Here is a 19,019-nt window from a genome sequence, read left to right on the forward strand (position 1 = left end):
CAGAAATCTCCCCATACCCCTAGGTATGAATGAGTGTGTGCATGGTGTCCTGTGATGGACTGAGATATACTCTGTTCATAGTATTGGCCCCTTTCCCAGAATAAGCTCGTATTGAAAGTGATTGATAGAACTTTTAAGACCCGCCTCTGCAACAATCTTAGCCACCAAATATTCTTTCAGACCTTTACAGTCTGAATCCTTGCAGCACATTTAATTAATAATCTGCTACCAATCTCTAATTTGGGAAACCGGAATGTACTTTTAAAGTGACCAGCTATTATCCTAATACTGTATCAGTGAAAATAAATGAAAATGTGGGACACTTTAAATTAATGTTTTTAACAACCTTCAAAGGGTGATTCTGATACATGCAAATGTTAAAAATACTGTAAATAGTTATTCATCTAATGGTTGTCTACAGGTTAAGGGGTTTAAGGGGACAATTACAAATACTCAGATCCGCTTAAAGAGATATAACTTTTCGAAACAGCTGATTATGCAATAGGTTGTAGATACAGGTCAAGACCTTCATGTAAAGTCACATCAAATATCAGAATGAAGGGAAAAAAAGTGATCTCAGATTTGGTGGGTTGTTGCTTAGCTGTTAAAATATTTCAGAAATTGTTGATGTGAGGTTTCCCAGAACAGTAGTGTGTGGAATTTATAGAGAATTTTGTAAAAAATAAATCCAGTGAGCAGCAGTCCTTTAGACAGTAATGTTTTCTGCTGATTATTCAAAGACTATGGTGACTCCCTGACAGGAGTGGAACCTGCTAAAGTAGCTAAAATTGCTAATCTCTTGCATTTGTTGTATGTATTATAAACAACTTGCCTGTAATAAATGCAAGAATATTTGCAATTAGAAGTGTGTATAAAAAATATTTGCACTTAAACATCCAATAAAAAAAGAAGCAACTAATATTTCTCAAGCTTTGTCTTTGCAAGCAGTTAAACATTAAATATGGAGGTTTAATAGTTCTACAGCTTTTAATAATGTGTTTGACAGCTCTTAAACTAGTTCCAGTTATTTCAAATCTTCATTAATTTCATACATGATGCAAGCTGGTAATTTAACCCTTCTGACTTTTTTTGTTTGATGAGACGTGCATGGAAATATAGAATATGTAATATATGCACTATTATATATTCCAAATGAATGGTTACAAGTTTCAATGTAATTTGTCCTCACGGCATGTGCAGGTTGCAGCTTGCTCAGCACCTGTTTGTGAGACAAAGCCAGGCTGTCCCGTTAGTGTCCCTTGGGGCTTTAGTGATTTGCCACATGGGACTTCTCCTTGTATTTGCTTTGCAAGAACACACCTGTGATCCTGCTTTAATTAATCAACATGCACAAGCAACAAGTTTGTTATTTTCACAAATATGATTAAATAAAATACATGATCGGGTTATGTGATTTTCTCCTAAATTTTATTGTCATCACAATGAAAAAAATAAAATGTCTTTTTTAATACAGGATTTAGAAATGTTAGTGTCACCTGGCTACTTTTTCATATTAGTACTTTCTGAAATATGACACTTGTTGCCATACAAAGAAAAATCTGTACAATAAATGTTACACCATGTAGCCAGGTGAAATAAATATTGTGGCTTATCTTTACGTGTTGAATAGAAACCATATGTACAAAAAAAAAAAAAAAAAAATCCTGACACAATAGTTTTCAGTTAATCCCAATGGCCCTTACAATACTGTAAAGAGTATACTGTCAAGGCATACTAGTTTATCTGATGAAGCCCTGATGACCACCAGATGATTAAATACCTGAAAAGATACAAAAGACAACAAGGAGAAACTGTCTAAGAGCCACACATCAGACACTCATCCCTATTCTCCAGAGAGCACACCATTGCAGCTTTGTTCCTCTCCTTGATCTCCTCCTCGCTGCTTTTGGTTTCCTGCGTCGCCTTTAGTTTCTCTTTGTTGAGTGTAAACTGGATCGGGTTGGCAGCTGGCTTTGTCCTCAGGTAGTACATACCAGTCTTAAGCCCCTGTAGAGAAAATTGAGTGTGTGAGCAAAGCATGTAGCCATAACGATACACCAAAAGACATAATAGAGAACTTCTGACTCACTTGCTTCCAGCCATAGAAGTGCATACTGGTAAGCTTTCCATAGTTGGGCTCAGCGATGTGGATGTTAAGGGACTGGCTCTGGTCAATGAAAGCGCCTCTGTCTGCAGCCATTTTAATGACTACTTTCTGTGAAATCTCCCATACTGTCTTATACAACTCCTTAAGATCATCTGGAATTGTAGGGATCGCCTGTAAAAAAAAAAAAAAAACACAAAAAAAAAAACAAGAAGTAAAAATGAGACACTCAGGAGATAACATACAGATCAACTATCACTAGGTTCAAAACAAAATATCAACCTGAATGGATCCATTATGAGCAATCAACTGGTTCTTCATGTCCTCATTCCACAGTCCTCGCTCTGTGAGATCTTTCAGCAAGTGAGGATTCACAATCTAAATGTTGGACAGAGCCAATAAATACATAATTATAAACAAAGTACTGTATACTTAAGCGAATGCAAACTTATTTCTAGAACATAATTCTACCGAAATTGCTAATACTTTGACTGGAATCGTGAATATAATAAAATCGTCAGATTATTATATTACGCATAACTGTGTGGTAATGTCTCGTGCTATCTGGGGCTGCACATGCAATCTGATACCATTCACTATACAGTACTGTGACAGAGGTTTAGCAATGGTGTTACACTGAGTTACCAAATATCACCACAAGGTGGCATTTGTTGGATGGACATTTGATATTGGCTTCATATTCAAAAAGTTTACCACATTATGAACCAATCAGAAAGAGAGGGAAAAAAAAACACCCTCATTTAAATTCAGTAATATTACAGTGTTTAAAAAAAAAAAAAAAAAGTATAGAAATGAAGGCACATTTTTTTTTCTCGAGGGAAATGTAGCAACGTGCAAACATTTTGTTCTAGGAAACTTGCTTCATCCTCAAATCAGCACCACTCTGTAGTACACTCATTGAAATAACCAACAAAAAGTCTTATGTTTTAACCTCTCTAAATTTTCCTCTATGTCCCTTTTATCACTGAACAATATTCTACAAAAAACACTGCATTGTGATTGAAACTGCAATGTTTAAACATCATAATTTTGTATGTAAAAGTATTTATCTCGGCTTAATAGGATTTATTTATCTCCAAACAATTAGACGAATACTGCAATTATTATTAGTTAATAATACTCGAATAGCAGGTTATTACATTACCTGTAATGAATTGCAGGCTTTTGCAAATAGATAATTGCACTGGTCCATATATTTTAATTTAATTGAGCAACACTAGTGGAAACACTAAGGTCTAAGGTACAAGGCTCCCAGCCGTGGTCCTGGAGTCCTTCCTGTCCTGCATAGTTTAATATTTTCCCAGCGTTAAGATGCACACACTTCAGGTGGGTTTTGATTTAGCTTATTATCTGAAGTGTGTTGGGGAAATTATTAAAAATGTTTAGGACAGGGAGAAGTGTAACTGAAGTTTTTTTTTTTTTTTTTTTTTAAGTTAAACTGAATATTATAATAAAACAATTGTCTGACCTGAAACTCTCCAGACAGCACACGGCGTGTGTAGATGTTGCTCGTGTAGGGCTCGATGGATTCGTTGTTGCCCAAAATCTGTGCTGTGGAGGCAGTGGGCATGGGAGCCAAGAGCAGACTGTTGCGTACACCATGCCTGCAATGAAACATCACTGTTAAGCACATCTGCTTTTCATGTGTATCGAAAATTTTCTTTAAAGAAAAAAAAAACCAATTTTGGTCACCAGGCTTTGCGTAGTCTAGAGACATCCTGCGTCATAACTACAACTACTGATTGGCCAAGTGCCATCTTCATTGATAAAGAATGACATGAATAGCCTTTTTTTAAAAAAAAAAAAACTAAACTAAAAAAATGCATTAGTGCATTATATGCAGCCCACCATTGTTTTGGCCAGAGAAGTGGTAAAGCATGCTGTTAATAAATTTTACTAGTTTGCTTCCCAAAAATTCTGGGATGTATGATGGTGAAACACAGGGTTAAGTACCAACTTAAAACCTATTGTAGCAAAGCTAATGAGGAGCATGTTCATTCTTCCTATTCATGTGTTGAGCTTCTTGCCCAGAGTGACTGAATGAATAAATAAATAACCCAGAATCAGCTCAACACCGAAACTACTAGGTCTTGTGCAGCTGGTCCACCAATTTTTTTTTTTTCGACCCCTACAGCACTCGCCATGTCCAGATACACCAATAAAATTCCCAATAGTCCCCAACAAAAAGCAGAAGACGGAATCAAACAGAAAAAAGGACCTAAACAAAACCTAAAGCTTACTTTGCAATCTTCTCCTTTAGGGCCTTCCAGTCCCACAAGTCTGTTGGTGTCTTGTCCCACATGTCATACTGCAGGATCTGAGAAACAATAACAGATTCTAGCAAGTGCTAATAATCTACAGACAGGTATAATAAACACTTAATAGCAAGTTCTCAAGAGCCTGCCCTGCCCTGTTTAAGACACTTACTCCCTTGCTAACAGGACAGCCAGCATAGGTCTCGTACGGGCCATGCTCCTCAGCCAGCTCACAGCTGGCCTCCAGTGCAGCGTAGTAAATCGTTTCAAAGATGTGTGTGTTAAGCAGTTGAGCTTCAGTACTCTCGAAGGGGAAACGCATCAGGATAAAGGCGTCAGCCAGGCCCTGCACACCGATACCAATGGGCCTGTGGCGTTTGTTTGATCTCTCGGCCTACAGCAAAATATAAAAAAAATAATTTTTTAATCATAATGACAAATGAAGCCGACAACTGAATCAACAACAACAAAAGAAAACTCACCTCTGGCACTGGATAATAATTGATGTCAATGATTTTGTTCAAGTTCCTAACAATGACCTTTGTGACAGACGCTAACTTCTGGAAGTCAAACGTCCTCTCAGGTGTTACATACATGTTCAGAGCGATAGATGCCAGGTTGCACACTGCCACCTGCAACCGCGAAAGTCAGGATTTATGTCAGAAAAAACTAAATTAGCATAAAAAAAGATTAGCACTGCAGTAATTGCAAGTACTCAACCCTCACCTCATCCTTGCTGGTGTACTCCACCACCTCTGTACAAAGATTGCTGCATTTGATAGTTCCCAGGTTCTGCTGGTTGCTCTTACGATTGCAGGCGTCCTTGTACAACATGTAGGGAGTACCCGTCTCTGTCTGGGACTCAATGATGGCATACCACAGCTGCTGAGCCTTTACGACACGCTTCGCTTTCCCCTCCTGCTCGTACCTGTCATGTAAACATTTGCCTAAATCAATCGATACACTTGTGGGCACTTTATTATTTAAAAAAACAACAACAAAAAAAAAAAAAACATTTCTCTCAGAGCAGAAAAGGCTACTCAGACCTGGTTTAGTCAGGTGTGCTACCACATCACAGCAAGTGCAAGCCTTCAGAAAGTACTAGATACTTTCTATGTACTTTCAGATCAGATTTGGAAATAGTCTAGTTGCAAGAGAGTGTAATTATTATTATTATTATTATAATACCTTGTGTAAAGTTTTTCAAACTCTTCGCCCCAGCATTCATTTAGATCTGGACAATCATTCGGGCACATGAGAGACCAGTCCTGTAAAAAGCAAAATTGTGTGAATATGTAAACATCTAAAAGCAATTTCCAAAATAACTGGTGCAACTAACTTTATATCTTTTGTGGTTTTCTGGTTTATAAACCAAAAACACATAACTAATGAATGCCTAACGATTCCTGCGTGTGCAACTATATTTTCACTCCTATTAATCTCTTCAATCAGATTCTACTTTAATTAAAAAGCCATGTTCTTTCCATTACACAACTTTTTAAAGGTTGAATAAATCTTTGTGATTTTACTGCCATCCGCTGCTTATCTCATGGAACTACACATGCAATGTTTCAAAAAATGACCACGGCTGAGAAGCTTGTTTCTTATGAAGGCTTATTTCTGAAGAATAAAAAAAATAAAAATTCTCTCTAAATGACAAAGATATTTTCTGACCAGATGTCTTAATCTAAAATCTCTTAATCTCTTACATCACAACAGTCATTTTCCTAACTATATAATTTCTTTTCTTATTGCTGCTGGTCTGAGACCTACCAAACAAATTTTATTGCATCACTACAAAGGCGAAGTCTCTTTAACTTTAAGGCAAATATAGGCTTGCGCCTTCCACTTTGTGTTTACCAGGGTTGCTGTGCTTTATTCCCATTCAAATTAGTCTTTGCTAGAGCTCCCGGAGTAGGAGGTAGAGTAGAGTGGATGTTATTGAATATGTAAGCTTGGAGTAAGGCTTCACTACACTTTATCATGAATACACAACTATGGCTTCCGGTTAGCAGCCACATGGAGTAGACGTGTGAGTTAGGTGCTCCGACAATTTTTTATTTCTTTACTCCCTTACTCGTCTTTAAATGCTGAATTAAATCCTTAATTTACAATATCTTTATACTCTACCTCACGGCTAACTACTTTTTATATATAATGGCTACAAGGAGTGTTAAAAGCGGAAAAAAAGACGACACTGCGACCCCTCTGACAGTCGAGGCCATCTCTGCGCTATTAGATAAACAACGTGAAGCGTTAGCGGCTGAATTTAAATCTTCGTTTAGTTTACTAGAAAGTAAACTGGACCAAATCCAAACCCAAGTAGAGGACCATGGACAGCGTTTACCTTCGTTAGAACTCGCTACAGATGACCTGAGCCAGCGTGTGAGCGAGTTAGAGAACATCTGCTCCGGACTTCGGGAAAACAACTCTAAGTTAACGGCCAAAGTCGTAGACCTAGAAGGCCGGAGCAGGAGACAGAACCTGCGTGTCCTGGGTCTTCCGGAGGGTACTGAGAGTGGACTCCCTACCGAGTTTTTCTCGAAGTTTTTGTGCGAGGTGTTTGGGAGTGAAACGCTTCCATCCCCGCCTGAGATTGACAGAGCCCACCGCATACCTGCATCCAAACCCGCTTCAGGTCAGAGACCTCGGCCCGTCATTCTCCGTGTGCACCGGTACCAGGTTAAAGACCTTCTGGTTCGGGAGGCTCGGCGGAGAGGGAAGCTGGAATACCGCGGTCAGCAGGTTCGTATCGTGGAAGACTACGCTCCCGAAGTTTTAAGCCAGCGAGCCGAGTATAGAGACGTTATGACTGAGTTATACAACCGTGGACTCCGGCCTTCTCTCCTGTATCCAGCACGGCTCCGGATAACTCTCTCTACCGGACAGAAGAAGTGGCTTCGCTCGGTAGAAGAGGCGCAGAAACACATAGACAGTCTGCCGAAAACTACGTAGTGCATTATAGTTTTATTTTTTTTAATACTACAATTCTCAGGAAAGTACCCTTTTTAACTTTAAATGTTTACGTTGTTTCCTGGTATGAGTATTGTGTTAAACACGTGTAGTTGTTGTTGGTTTTCTATTATTATTTTCTCTATTTCTAGTCACGTGTAATTTACATGTTTGTTTATTTTTTTTTAGAGTTACAATGTGACGTGGGGGGAGGGGGTTGTTCTGTGTTTTTCTCTTATTTAGAGATTTCAGTATTGGAGTGGGGAAATGTTTTATTTATATATTTAATTCTTAGTTTTTGTAAACTGTGTCGGAGCAGAAGATGGTGTGGTTAGCGGCAGGAAGAGTGGTTAGGTGGAAAATGGAAGGATGGAAGAGCTTGCTGCTTTGTTTCTTAGCAGCTATCTTTGTTTGTTTGGGGGTAGTGGGGTGTGGGGGGGAGGGGTGTGTGGGGCAGGGGTGGGGGTTCTCCAAAGCCAGTATTATGTTAGTTCAGTATACACGGTGTATCTTTAACGTGATGCTCTGTGTTTTACACTTCTGTTTTAAAGCTGACGCTGGGCATTTCATTATTTATGTTTATCTATCTGCATCTCCTCTCAGGGAGAATGAATAGTTCTTTAAACTTTGTGAGCTGGAATGTTAAGGGTTTAAACCATCCGGTCAAGAGAAGGAAGGTGCTCTCACACCTTAAACAACTTAACACTGCAATTGCATTTTTACAAGAAACTCACATTCGCAGTTCTGATAATTCTCGCCTTATGTCGCGTTGGGGAGGGCAGCACTACCACTCGACTTTTCAGGCCAAAGCTAGGGGTGTCTCAATTCTCATTAATCCAAACATCTCTTTTGAGCAGCATAATATTATTGCAGATATACATGGTCGTTATATCATTGTTTCAGGGAAGTTATTTAATACTAATGTAGTGTTGGCTAATTTATATGCCCCTAATTACGATGATGTTTCCTTCTTTGAACATTTCTTCTCTGTTTTGCCGGATCTGAGCTCATACTCTCTCATATTAGGGGGAGACTTTAACTGCTGTTTAGACCCATCAATTGACAGGTCATCTCCCAATCCTATACCTCTGAGTAAATCTGCCACGCTACTTCAGTCCTATCTTTGCAGCTTTGGTATTTCTGACATATGGCGCTTCCTTAATCCAAAAAAGAGAGAATATTCATTTTTCTCACATGTTCATCATACTTTCTCCAGAATTGATTATTTCTTCATAGATAATCAATTGATCCCAATGGTTAATTCTTGTGCTTATCAGAGCATTGTGATATCAGATCATGCTCCGGTTCTTATGTCTCTAAAGATCCCCAATCTACCTCAGATTAATAAAAATTGGCGTTTTAATTCATCGTTACTGATAGAGGATGATTTCGTTAAATTTATGGAAGATCAGATCGTTTTTTTCTTAAACACAAATGAAACATCTGAAGTGTCATGTTTAACTGTTTGGGATGCTCTGAAAGCCTACCTCAGGGGACAGATAATTTCATACACTGCAAATATGAAAAGGAAGGCATATAAAGAGCGAAAAGATCTAATCAACCAAATTAAAGAAATTGATCAGCAGTATGCTCTATTTAAAAACCCCGATCTGTATAAAAAACGTGTAGAATTGCAAAGTAAGTTTGAACTTATCTCAACACATGTTATAGAACGTCAATTATTAAGGAGTAGGAGCCAATTTTACATTCATGGTGACAAATCTGGGAAACTTTTAGCTAGTCAGTTAAGAGGAGTTAGAGCACAACAACACATTACAAGAATTCGGATGGAGGATGGTACCATTACTACCGATCATTCTAAAATTAATGATGCATTCAGGAATTTTTATTCTCGACTGTATACTTCTGAGTTCCCTAAGGACCATAGTTTAGTTGAGAATTTCCTGACTCAACTAGATATCCCAACACTGTCCCCTGATTCTAAATTAAAATTAGAAGGGCCCATATCACAGGAGGAAATCATTTCAGCTATTTCATCATTGCAATCTGGTAAGTCCCCGGGTCCTGACGGGTTCCCTGCAGAGTTTTTTAAATCATTCTCCTCATACCTTGCACCACAACTAGCTTCGGTTCTATCTGAATCTTTTCAGCAAGGTAAGCTGCCCGCGTCATTTAATGAGGCTCGCATCACCCTCATAGCAAAGAAGGATAAGGACCCAACAGAGTGCTCTTCATATAGACCAATCTCTCTTCTTAATGTGGATGTTAAAATCCTTGCTAAAGTCTTGGCTCGTAGATTAGAGATTGTTTTACCCTCTATTATATCTGAGGACCAGACCGGTTTTGTTAAAAATCGTTTTTCTTATTTTAACATTAGACGCCTTATGGATATCCTGTATACACCATCAGAGGGGATCCCTGAGTGTGTCCTTTCTTTGGATGCTGAAAAGGCTTTTGATCGTGTGGAATGGGAGTATTTATTTAGGGCTTTAAAAAAATTCAATTTTGGTCCAAGTTTTATCACTTGGGTTAAATTATTATATTCAAGCCCTAATGCCACAGTTCTGACAAATGCTCAGCAGTCTCAACCATTTAGCCTTCAGCGGGGAACTCGTCAGGGGTGTCCTCTTAGCCCATTGCTCTTTAACCTTGCCATTGAGCCACTAGCAATTGCATTCCGCAGTTGTAGGGATATATCTGGGATTTGGAGGCAGGGAGAAGAACATAAAGTTTCTCTTTATGCAGATGACCTTCTACTGTTTATATCAAATCCAATCTCCTCCCTTCCACCTGTGCTGTCATTGCTCAGTGAATTTAGCTATTTTTCAGGATATAGGCTGAATTTGCACAAAAGTGAACTCTTTCTGCTTAATAATACAGCACTAACAACTGGTATCCACAATTTTCCTTTCAACATAGTGAGAAATCAGTTTACCTATCTCGGTATTACAATCACAAGAAAACATAAACACCTTTTTAAAGAAAATTTTATTAGGTTGTTAAGCCAAACAAAAAAGGACTTGGGACACTGGTCACCACTGTCCATGTCCCTGGTGGGACGCATTAATGCCATTAAAATGAGTGTTCTTCCTAAATTTTTATATCTTTTTCAGTCTATACCTGTTTTTATTCCCAAATCTTACTTTGGTGCTTTAGATTCAATTATATCCTCTTACCTTTGGAAAGGTAAACATCCACGACTGAATAAGTCCCTACTTCAAAGATCTAAAAGAGACGGTGGCATGGCTTTGCCTAATTTTCGCTTTTACTACTGGGCAGCAAACATTCGATCTGTCATCTTTTGGGCATATTTCCACAACCAACCTAATCGGCCTGCCTGGGTGGAAATGGAGATAAAGTCCGTAAAAAATCTCTCTGTCTCTGCACTCCTTGGATCTGCACTCCCCATCCCCTCAATTAAATCTATCAATAACTCAGTTGTTAGGCATACCTTGAGAGTATGGGCTCAGTTCAGAAAGCACAGCGGTCTTCTGGGCTTCTCTCTTTCCAGTCCTATTGTCTCTAACCATCTCTTCCAACCTTCCTTACATGACTCAGTGTTTCAGGAATGGTACAATAAGGGCATCAAGCTTTGCAAAGATCTGTTTGTTGATCATAAGTTTGCATCGTTTGAGCAGCTTTCTGAAAGGTTTAACCTACCCAATTCTCATTTTTTCAGATACCTGCAAGTAAGACACTTCATTAGCTCTTCAATACCAAATTTCCCTGAAGCTCCTGATGTAAATATTCTAGATAATCTCCTATGTTTGTCCCCGTTACGTAAAGGCCTAATATCCACTATTTACGGTGGATTGATGGGTTTGAGTCACACCCCTTTAAGTAAAATTAAAACTGCTTGGGAGAAAGATTTAAATTTGTCACTATCAGATGATACTTGGAATTCAATTCTTAAACTTGTCAACTCAACTTCTTTATGTGCTCGCCACTCTTTGTTACAGTTTAAGGTTGTACACAGGGCTCATTTTTCTAAACTTAAACTTTCCCGTTTCTACCCAGGCATTGATCCTTGCTGTGATAAGTGTAAAAGTGGAGAGGCGTCTCTTATTCATATGTACTGGACATGCCCGAACTTGGAAAAATTCTGGAGGGATGTTTTTAAAACCTTGTCGTACATATTAAAATGCAACCTTGAACCAGACCCTCTGATCGCTCTCTTTGGTGTCACTGGAGAGGAAGACAAGTGTCTAACTCCAGCTAAACAGCGTTTGTTATCTTTTGCGACACTCCTGGCTAGGCGTTCTATTTTATTCAAGTGGAAGGATACCACGTCACCCACTCACGCCCAGTGGCTCAGAGATATTATGTCCTGTTTGTCCCTGGAGAAGATTCATTACTCAATCCGTCATTCAGACTTGAAATTTCAGCAGGTGTGGGGGCCCTTCCTTCGCTTTTTTCATATACATTAATAGTTCGATTCCATTCTTATTTAGTTGCTTGTCTGTTTGTTTTTCTTTCTTTTTTTTTTTTTTTTTTTTTTTTTTTGCACGCAGAACTAAAAAACTTCCAGCTCCACACATGCGTACATATATATATGTGTGTGTATGTGTGTGTGTATATATATATGTTTTTTTTCTATTTTTCTTCTTTTTTTTTAGATGCCTGGCGTCTAGCCTTTCTTATACAGGTATAGCTGGCTTGGAGTCAGGGAGGGTTGGGGTGGGTGTTATAGGGCTTATAAGAGGGTCATAGAATCTATAGTATATTGAAACTTTACATGTTTACCCTGTTATATCCCTGTTTAAAATCAATAAAAATATTGTTGAGAAACATGAATACACAACTATCAAGGTAATAAAAAAGCCTACTTAACATTCAAACTCATGTTGGTCAGCACCGTTTACTGATTATGGCAGCAAAACTTGTGCTACTGTTATGGGGTTTATTCACGTGAAGACTGCTCTGCTTATGATTAGCTCTTAGACTCAATGTTAATTTAGAACATATTCTTTGCCAGTTATTCAAAATCATTTAAATCTTTTTTTAACCCCTGATAACTCAAGTAAAAAAAAAATAATAATAAAAAAAGGTTCATTACTAACGCACATAAGCCATGCTATCAACATGAAAAGAACACAATATTACTACTACATGAATAATAATTTACAGAATTACCCCTAGTTCTCGTCATTAACAGGGCAATGACAGCATTTTAGGCATGTATTTTCTTATTGTGTTGTTTTGACTGATCTGAAAAAATCTGTTAGACTTTCACAAAAGCTGAAGTAAAATGGTCATGACCAACATTTCCTAACTATTGACACTAAAGCTCACGCTGATCTGGAAAGCTTAATGATATTTAATTGATGAGATGCTTTTCTAAGAGCACACTTCTCATTTATTTTGATTAAACTGTAAAGAGGAATAAAATGTTTGTGGCTGATTAAACCTGCTATTGTTTTAAAATAGCGATTTAATATTTTATAAGCTGCATTTACCCCGTTAGTTTCTACTCTCTTCATGAAGAGATCAGGGATCCAGAGAGCGTAAAACAGGTCTCTGGCTCTCTGCTCTTCTTTACCCGTGTTCTTCTTCAGCTCCAGGAAGTCAAAGATGTCAAAGTGCCAGGGCTCCAGGTACATGGCAAAAGCTCCGGGTCTCTGCACAAAAGTAAAGATACTTTTTCATGTCTAAAATATACAGGTATGGCTTATTATTGATGACAGTCTATTTTAGAGAATGTAAATACAACCAAAATATAAGTATAAATCCTGTCCTACACCTATTCCAGTTATTCCAGTAAAACAGGTTCACTGTAATACAGCAATTGCTAACAACAGAGTTTGCACAGTCTGCATTTCTGAATACATGGGTCATCCAGGAAACCTGGTGGATTCAAAAACTTTAAAAAATATGACCCCCAAATGTACAACATTAGTCTACTAAAAGATAGCAACATTGTGCTCTACATATGCATTACACGTTCTGCTTCAATCAAGCTCTTTAAATTACATGCCATAATGAAACGGACAAGGACTGATCAATGTTAAAGCTATTGGTAGATGAAATAAACAACATTGATTTTCTTTTGACAGTGACACCTGCCAAGGTGTGGAATACAACAGGCAGCAAGTAAACAGTCAGTTCTTAAAGTTGTTCTGGGGGAACCAGAAAAAAATGTTAAGGAGTAATCAAAGAATCTTTGGCACACAGCACAGACAAGTCTGTCCCATGAAGGCCCGACTCAGCAGGCCCGAAATAAAGGACTTTTAACATCTCATTGGCCAACATCACAACACACCTTTATAGTCCATGTTCATCCCATGACAATATTAGGCAGAAAGTTTTAATGCTATGGCTGATCAGTGCATACTATGATGTACTTTAGACAGAGATGTGTGCAAAAAAGACAGCCATGTCATGGCAGGGAATCCTGTAATTTAAAAAAAATACAAACTTATAAATAAAATAAATAAAAAAGGGCAAAAACTCAGTGTTTCCTTAAAAATGTCTCACCTTGTTTCCACCCTGGTCAACATATCGGGCTGTGTTGTTGTACACTCGGAGCATAGGAACCAGACCATTAGAATTACCGTTTGTCTAAAAATAAAAATGATAATCATAAATACTTTATGGTTTATGCTTGCATTGAATGCTTTTAATACACTTTAGTCACAAATGCTAACTCACTCCTGCGATATAGCTGCCTGTGGCTCTAATGCAGCTCACGGCCACACCAATGCCCCCAGCAGATTTAGAGATGAGCGCACATTGCTTCAGCGTGTCATAGATTCCTTCGATGCTGTCGTCTTTCATCGCCAGAAGAAAACAGCTGCAAATGAAAACATGTGATTCGGGTCAGTTCTATAAACAGTAATTATACCTTTAAATAAGCTTTTCCTGTTCCGAATATAATCTTCAGGATATATGGCAGTGTTTTTTTGTCATATGGCAAGTCTTTAACTACAATTGGTTCAGATAGACTGACTGAAATCTATTGCAAAATTGTTTCAATAGACATATAGCGCAGTATTACTTATTTATTACTTAAGTATATTTATTTTAGCACAGTATTACATCATAACTATTACATCTGTATTGTGATTCTGTACATATCTTGATTTTATAAATACCCTCATTTCTTACTTTTTTCAGATTTTGTTATACAGTGGAACCTCGGATTATGAGTAACGCAGTTTACGAGTGTTCCGCAAGACGAGCAAAGATTTAACAAAATTTTACTTGAAAAACGAGCATTGTCTTGGTTTACGAGCACCAAGTATCATGTATTACGCATGCGCTTCTTGTTTTGACGCTGAGCATCACGTGATCACAACTGAGCCAACGTTTCTTCTCTCTCTTGCCCTGCGGGATTGTAGGTAATAGTTTTTGCTGCTGGGTCTTAGTGCTCGTCTCTTATTGGTATAATCAACATCTGTGCGTGCATTGTTTACTATAACACTGACCACGTGTGTGTGTGAAACATTTTTTTTTGTTTATAAGCGTGTTTGTACAGCGCGCGTATAAAGCAAAAGCAAGTCCCATTAGAGGGTCCCATAAAGATCCATTTTTTCTCTCCCTCTCTGTATCAGCCTGTCGTGTTTTATTTTAGCTTTGAAAAGAATCTCGACAGAGCAGAGTTTCTCTGTAAGGCAGAGAATGTGTGCGTGTCTGGGAAGCCAGGAGAAAGAGAGGTGGAAGGGGGGCTGTAAAGGCGAGAGTCTGTGTGTTTGTGTGTGCGTGTAATTTGACACCGTGCTCCTTCACTCACAACAACACGCACACACACTCTCTTTCTCGCCTATACAGACTATCTAAACTAATTTGTTCCCACTAATTTGATGCTACACTGCGTGAATAAATTAGAGTGCACCACCTGCAGGATTAGACAGGAACAGCAACATTAACAATTTTTAATGCAAACAAAGCATTTTAAAAATCGATTTGAGTCAGTGTACTAGTTTGCCACACAAAAGGAGCACAAAATGTAACTGAATCGCCCCCCCCCCATATCTCTAATGTAGACTGATACATGTGTATTTAAAAAAAAATACTAATGGATTTGCTAATCGATTACAAAGAAAATGGGATAGAAAATACAAGCTTTACTGAGACAAGCTAAAATTGACTTCTAAATCGCTGCAATGGGAGCACTTCTTCTCCCTGTGCTGTGTGTACCTGGAAAGCTGAGGGCGGTTGGTGCCTGCATTGAACAGCGTAGGGGAGGCGTGGGTGAACCACTTCTCCGACAGCAGGTTGTAGGTCTCAATAGCAGCAGCAATATCTTCCTTATGGATGCCGACTGAAACTCTCATCAGCATATGCTGAGGTCGCTCCGCAACTACACACACATGCGCAAAATGAGTTGCTGTCATACAATTTAAATTTTTTTCTCTCAAACATCTCGTATCTACTCATACCTTTTCCGTTGATCTTAAGCAGATACGAGCGCTCCAGGGTCTTAAAAAAGAGAACAATGTTTAATTATGCTGAGCATATACAGCTTAAGTTTATTTTAACTTAATGAATAATTCTATTGTTCTGCAATTAAAACTACCTTGAAGCCAAAGAAGTTGTAGGAGAAATCCCTGTCGTAAATGATGGCTGAATTAAGCCGCTGAAAAAGAAATTATGAGTTTAAAACCAAATCACTTAACAAAGAAACAAAAACCCTTGATCTGCCTTCTTACATCCTTATTAGCCAGGATTATGTCGAGCGTCTCCTTGGAAATCATAGGCGAGTGTCTTCCATTCAGAGGATTAATAAAGTTGTAGAGGTCCTCCATGACATCTGGAAAAAGCCAAGAAATATTAATTAATGGTAGCTTAGCAATAATATGTGTGCAGAAATGTGATGTTCATCAGAAACTTTATGGTCATGTACGTAGAACAGAGCTGCCAGTATTTCTTTCAGGTGACTGATAATACATAAACAGTAACTTAAAAAAAAAATCTTCTGCTTTCCTGTGTTTTAAGGGAAGCCTTAACATTGTAATTGACCATGTCGGATTTATGACCCCAAACATATGATCATATTTATTTAGCATGCATGTGTGCACTATATTTGACATTGACTACAGGATTACTCACCGCTAAAGACCTTCTTCGTCTCCTTGTGCAGGTTGGACACTGCAATGCGGGCTGCCAGGATGGCGTAGTCCGGGTATTTGGTGGTGAGTGTGGCCGCCGTCTCTGCAGCCAGTGTGTCCAGTTCGACAGTGGTCACACCACTGTACAAACCCTGGATCACCTTCATGGTAATCTGAGTCTGGAAACATCACAATATGGTGTAAATGTCTAGAAAACTCTGCTCTACTATGTTCTTTCATTCACTCAATGTGCAATTCAAAAGAAGGCAAATTACATCTGACAGAAGGTCAAATTTCCTAGTCAAATTCAAGCCAGAGACCTCTCACACACCACTCTGCTTTTCCGTACCCATTCTTCATTATTCAGATTCTTACTCTGTTCTGGTCTTAATCAGGATGAATATGTGTAAAGTCTATTGAACTATGCATACAAACCGGATCAACAAAGTCAGCGTTGAGTCCATAGCAAAGTTTCTGGATACGGGAAGTGATCTTATCAAACATAACACGCTCCTGACGTCCATCTGTAGGAGAGAGAGAGAAAAAAAGAAAGAAAGCCGTTTTGTTAAGAACTCATAAAACAGAAGACGTGTGTGAAATTTAAAAAAGATAAAAAATACTGCAAGTATAATTCCCTGTTTAATTATCTGTATTCATTTATTTTTTGCATTAAAAGTCTAGGCAGCCGCCACCTTCTCCTTCAGCACAAACAAAATTCTGACAGAAACTGCTTATGTTGTGGGAGTCATAGTTTCTGACAGAAGGTTGAGAGTTCAAATCCCAGCATTTCCAAGACGCCACTGCTGGACCCTTGAGCAAAAGCCCTTAACCGCTAACTCCTGAGCTGTGTAAGTGAGATAAGTTATTCTCTTTTAATTTGTTAAAAGTCTTTGCATGGTTATAGTTATAAGGATCAAATGAAACTAAAACAAAAAGGACAGATGAGGTTTTATTCAAATGTCAGGAAGCAAAAAGGGTCTTTTTAGGTGTCTTGTAAAAGGTAATGGTACAGTAAAATTGTTTGGTTGTGTTTATTATTAATTAATGTTTAAGTGGAGTGTCAAAGACAATAAACAGAAACAATGGCCATCATTTATGCCATTTAAACATAATGTTAAAAAGTAGTCAGAGCTTTTAATATTCTAGTCTGCAGTGTGAAATAAAATGAAAAATGTAAAATGTAACAAAAATCCGGTTAAGATTTCATGTTAAATAGACATTTACTGGAGCAGTAACTGAATGGAGTCAGTAGGTTTGGCGCCAACGACGTTGACAACAAAGAAACAACATTACAATAGTTCCGGATTGTTCGCATTAAGAGTCATTTTTCGTTTTTAATTCCAGGTACTTTAGGAAGTAATAGTTACACTGATACGACATTCAAAACTGAAATATTTTCCAATAATACCGTATGTCGCTTTATCTTTATAAATTAGACCTGCAGGTTGCTGCTAGCTAACCTAACCTCACCTAACCTAACCTACTTTCTTCACCATTTTAAACAAGCATTCAGGGTTAGATAACATTTATAGTAAACTATAAGATTCTTCAACTTAAAATAAGGAATGTTTTATATGTTTCTAATCCTAGCTTGAGAAAAGATCACCGACAATCTAACTAGCACTAAATATAACAATGGCTATGATAAATGACCAAGATTTTAACATTTCAATTACTACGTTGTTTTTTCTTTTTGAAATTTAATTAATGGCAAATATTTCTGTTTATTTATTTCTGTTTTGCAGAAAAGCCTGCTGCTCTGTTAATACCCGCGAAATGCAAGAATTCAACAAAAAATAAATATACCCACCTCGCTTAACCACGTGCATATTGATTTAGGTATTAAAGCAAAAATAAGAATGAAAAGCCGATATTAACGAGGATAACTGTGAGTCGGACCAGCTGATGTAAGACCGCAAATCCAAGCGCTTCAAAACCCGCCAGAAACGAGTTTCCTGTATAAAACCCGGGAATATGGTTTAAAGTTAGCTTCTTCCGGTTCCGATGGTAAAGTTCACTTACACACCGAACACTCCAAAAATGTTTATCGTTTATATTTTTTGTGTCCGGGGAATGTTATCGTACATTATATTAATTATAAATTAAAATAAATATAATCATAATAAATTATATAATAAATTATAAAAAATATAATAAAAAAAATATACTGCTCCTAGTGGCCAGCTCGTTACTGTCACCCAGAACAATGATAGGAATTTTTTCATCTGTAATTGATCTTTAAAGGGGTCATACAGGCCTACGTGCACTTTTTTAAGCTGTTTGGACTGAACTGTGTGTTAGGAAAATGCGTACACAACCACTCTACGATGATAAAAAGCCGCCCAGTGGTTTTCTTTTCATTTATTACAATAACACGCCCCTTCTGAAATCAGGCCAATCTCAAATGCCTTGCCGTGTGACGCCACACCACAAGAGGTCGTTCCTACACAAGTTGATTGACACTGGTGTTTTAGCAAAGACCCGCCCCGAGTGAGAAGAAGCTGTCGGCCATTGTTTTTCGCAGCTGGAGCAAAATGGCGCAACAGCCCGTTAATTCATGCCCATGCAGTGATGAGAAAGACAAATCGAGTCGATGCATGTCCATTCTTTTAATTTCTGCGTTGTCAAGCGATATTACAAACTTCCGCGTAGGTTCCGTACTTAAATCAAACCAAAAAC

At 38.1% G+C, this 19,019-nt stretch overlaps 1 protein-coding gene across 1 annotated transcript; it reads right to left on the reverse strand.

The window, feature by feature from the left end:
- Positions 1-1,331: 1,331 nt before the first annotated feature.
- On the reverse strand, positions 1,332-18,296 carry rrm1 (ribonucleotide reductase M1 polypeptide). The gene is made up of 19 exons (XM_053478521.1): positions 18,151-18,296; positions 16,776-16,864; positions 16,342-16,519; positions 15,942-16,042; positions 15,809-15,868; positions 15,672-15,711; positions 15,430-15,592; positions 13,942-14,083; positions 13,768-13,851; positions 12,750-12,911; positions 5,569-5,648; positions 5,107-5,308; positions 4,863-5,012; positions 4,553-4,774; positions 4,366-4,442; positions 3,594-3,729; positions 2,387-2,482; positions 2,090-2,278; positions 1,332-2,007 (listed from the first exon to the last, which is right to left on the reverse strand). Exons 1-19 carry the CDS (start codon positions 18,167-18,169, stop codon positions 1,816-1,818), a joined length of 2,382 nt encoding a protein of 793 aa, XP_053334496.1. The 5' UTR covers positions 18,170-18,296; the 3' UTR covers positions 1,332-1,815.
- Between the last annotated feature and the right edge of the window lie 723 nt (positions 18,297-19,019).

Source organism: Clarias gariepinus, chromosome 19 (assembly GCF_024256425.1).
Source record: "Clarias gariepinus isolate MV-2021 ecotype Netherlands chromosome 19, CGAR_prim_01v2, whole genome shotgun sequence".
Taxonomy (NCBI): domain Eukaryota; kingdom Metazoa; phylum Chordata; class Actinopteri; order Siluriformes; family Clariidae; genus Clarias; species Clarias gariepinus.

Bases quoted from the DNA above. Each gene is read 5' to 3' on its own strand.
- rrm1 (XM_053478521.1), bottom strand. The intron at 13,852-13,941 runs GTGAGTTAGCAT...TTTTATTTTTAG, and splicing joins CAGGCAGCTATATCGCAGGA to ACAAACGGTAATTCTAATGG. The intron at 2,279-2,386 runs GTTGATATTTTG...TTTTTTTTACAG, and splicing joins CTCATAATGGATCCATTCAG to GCGATCCCTACAATTCCAGA.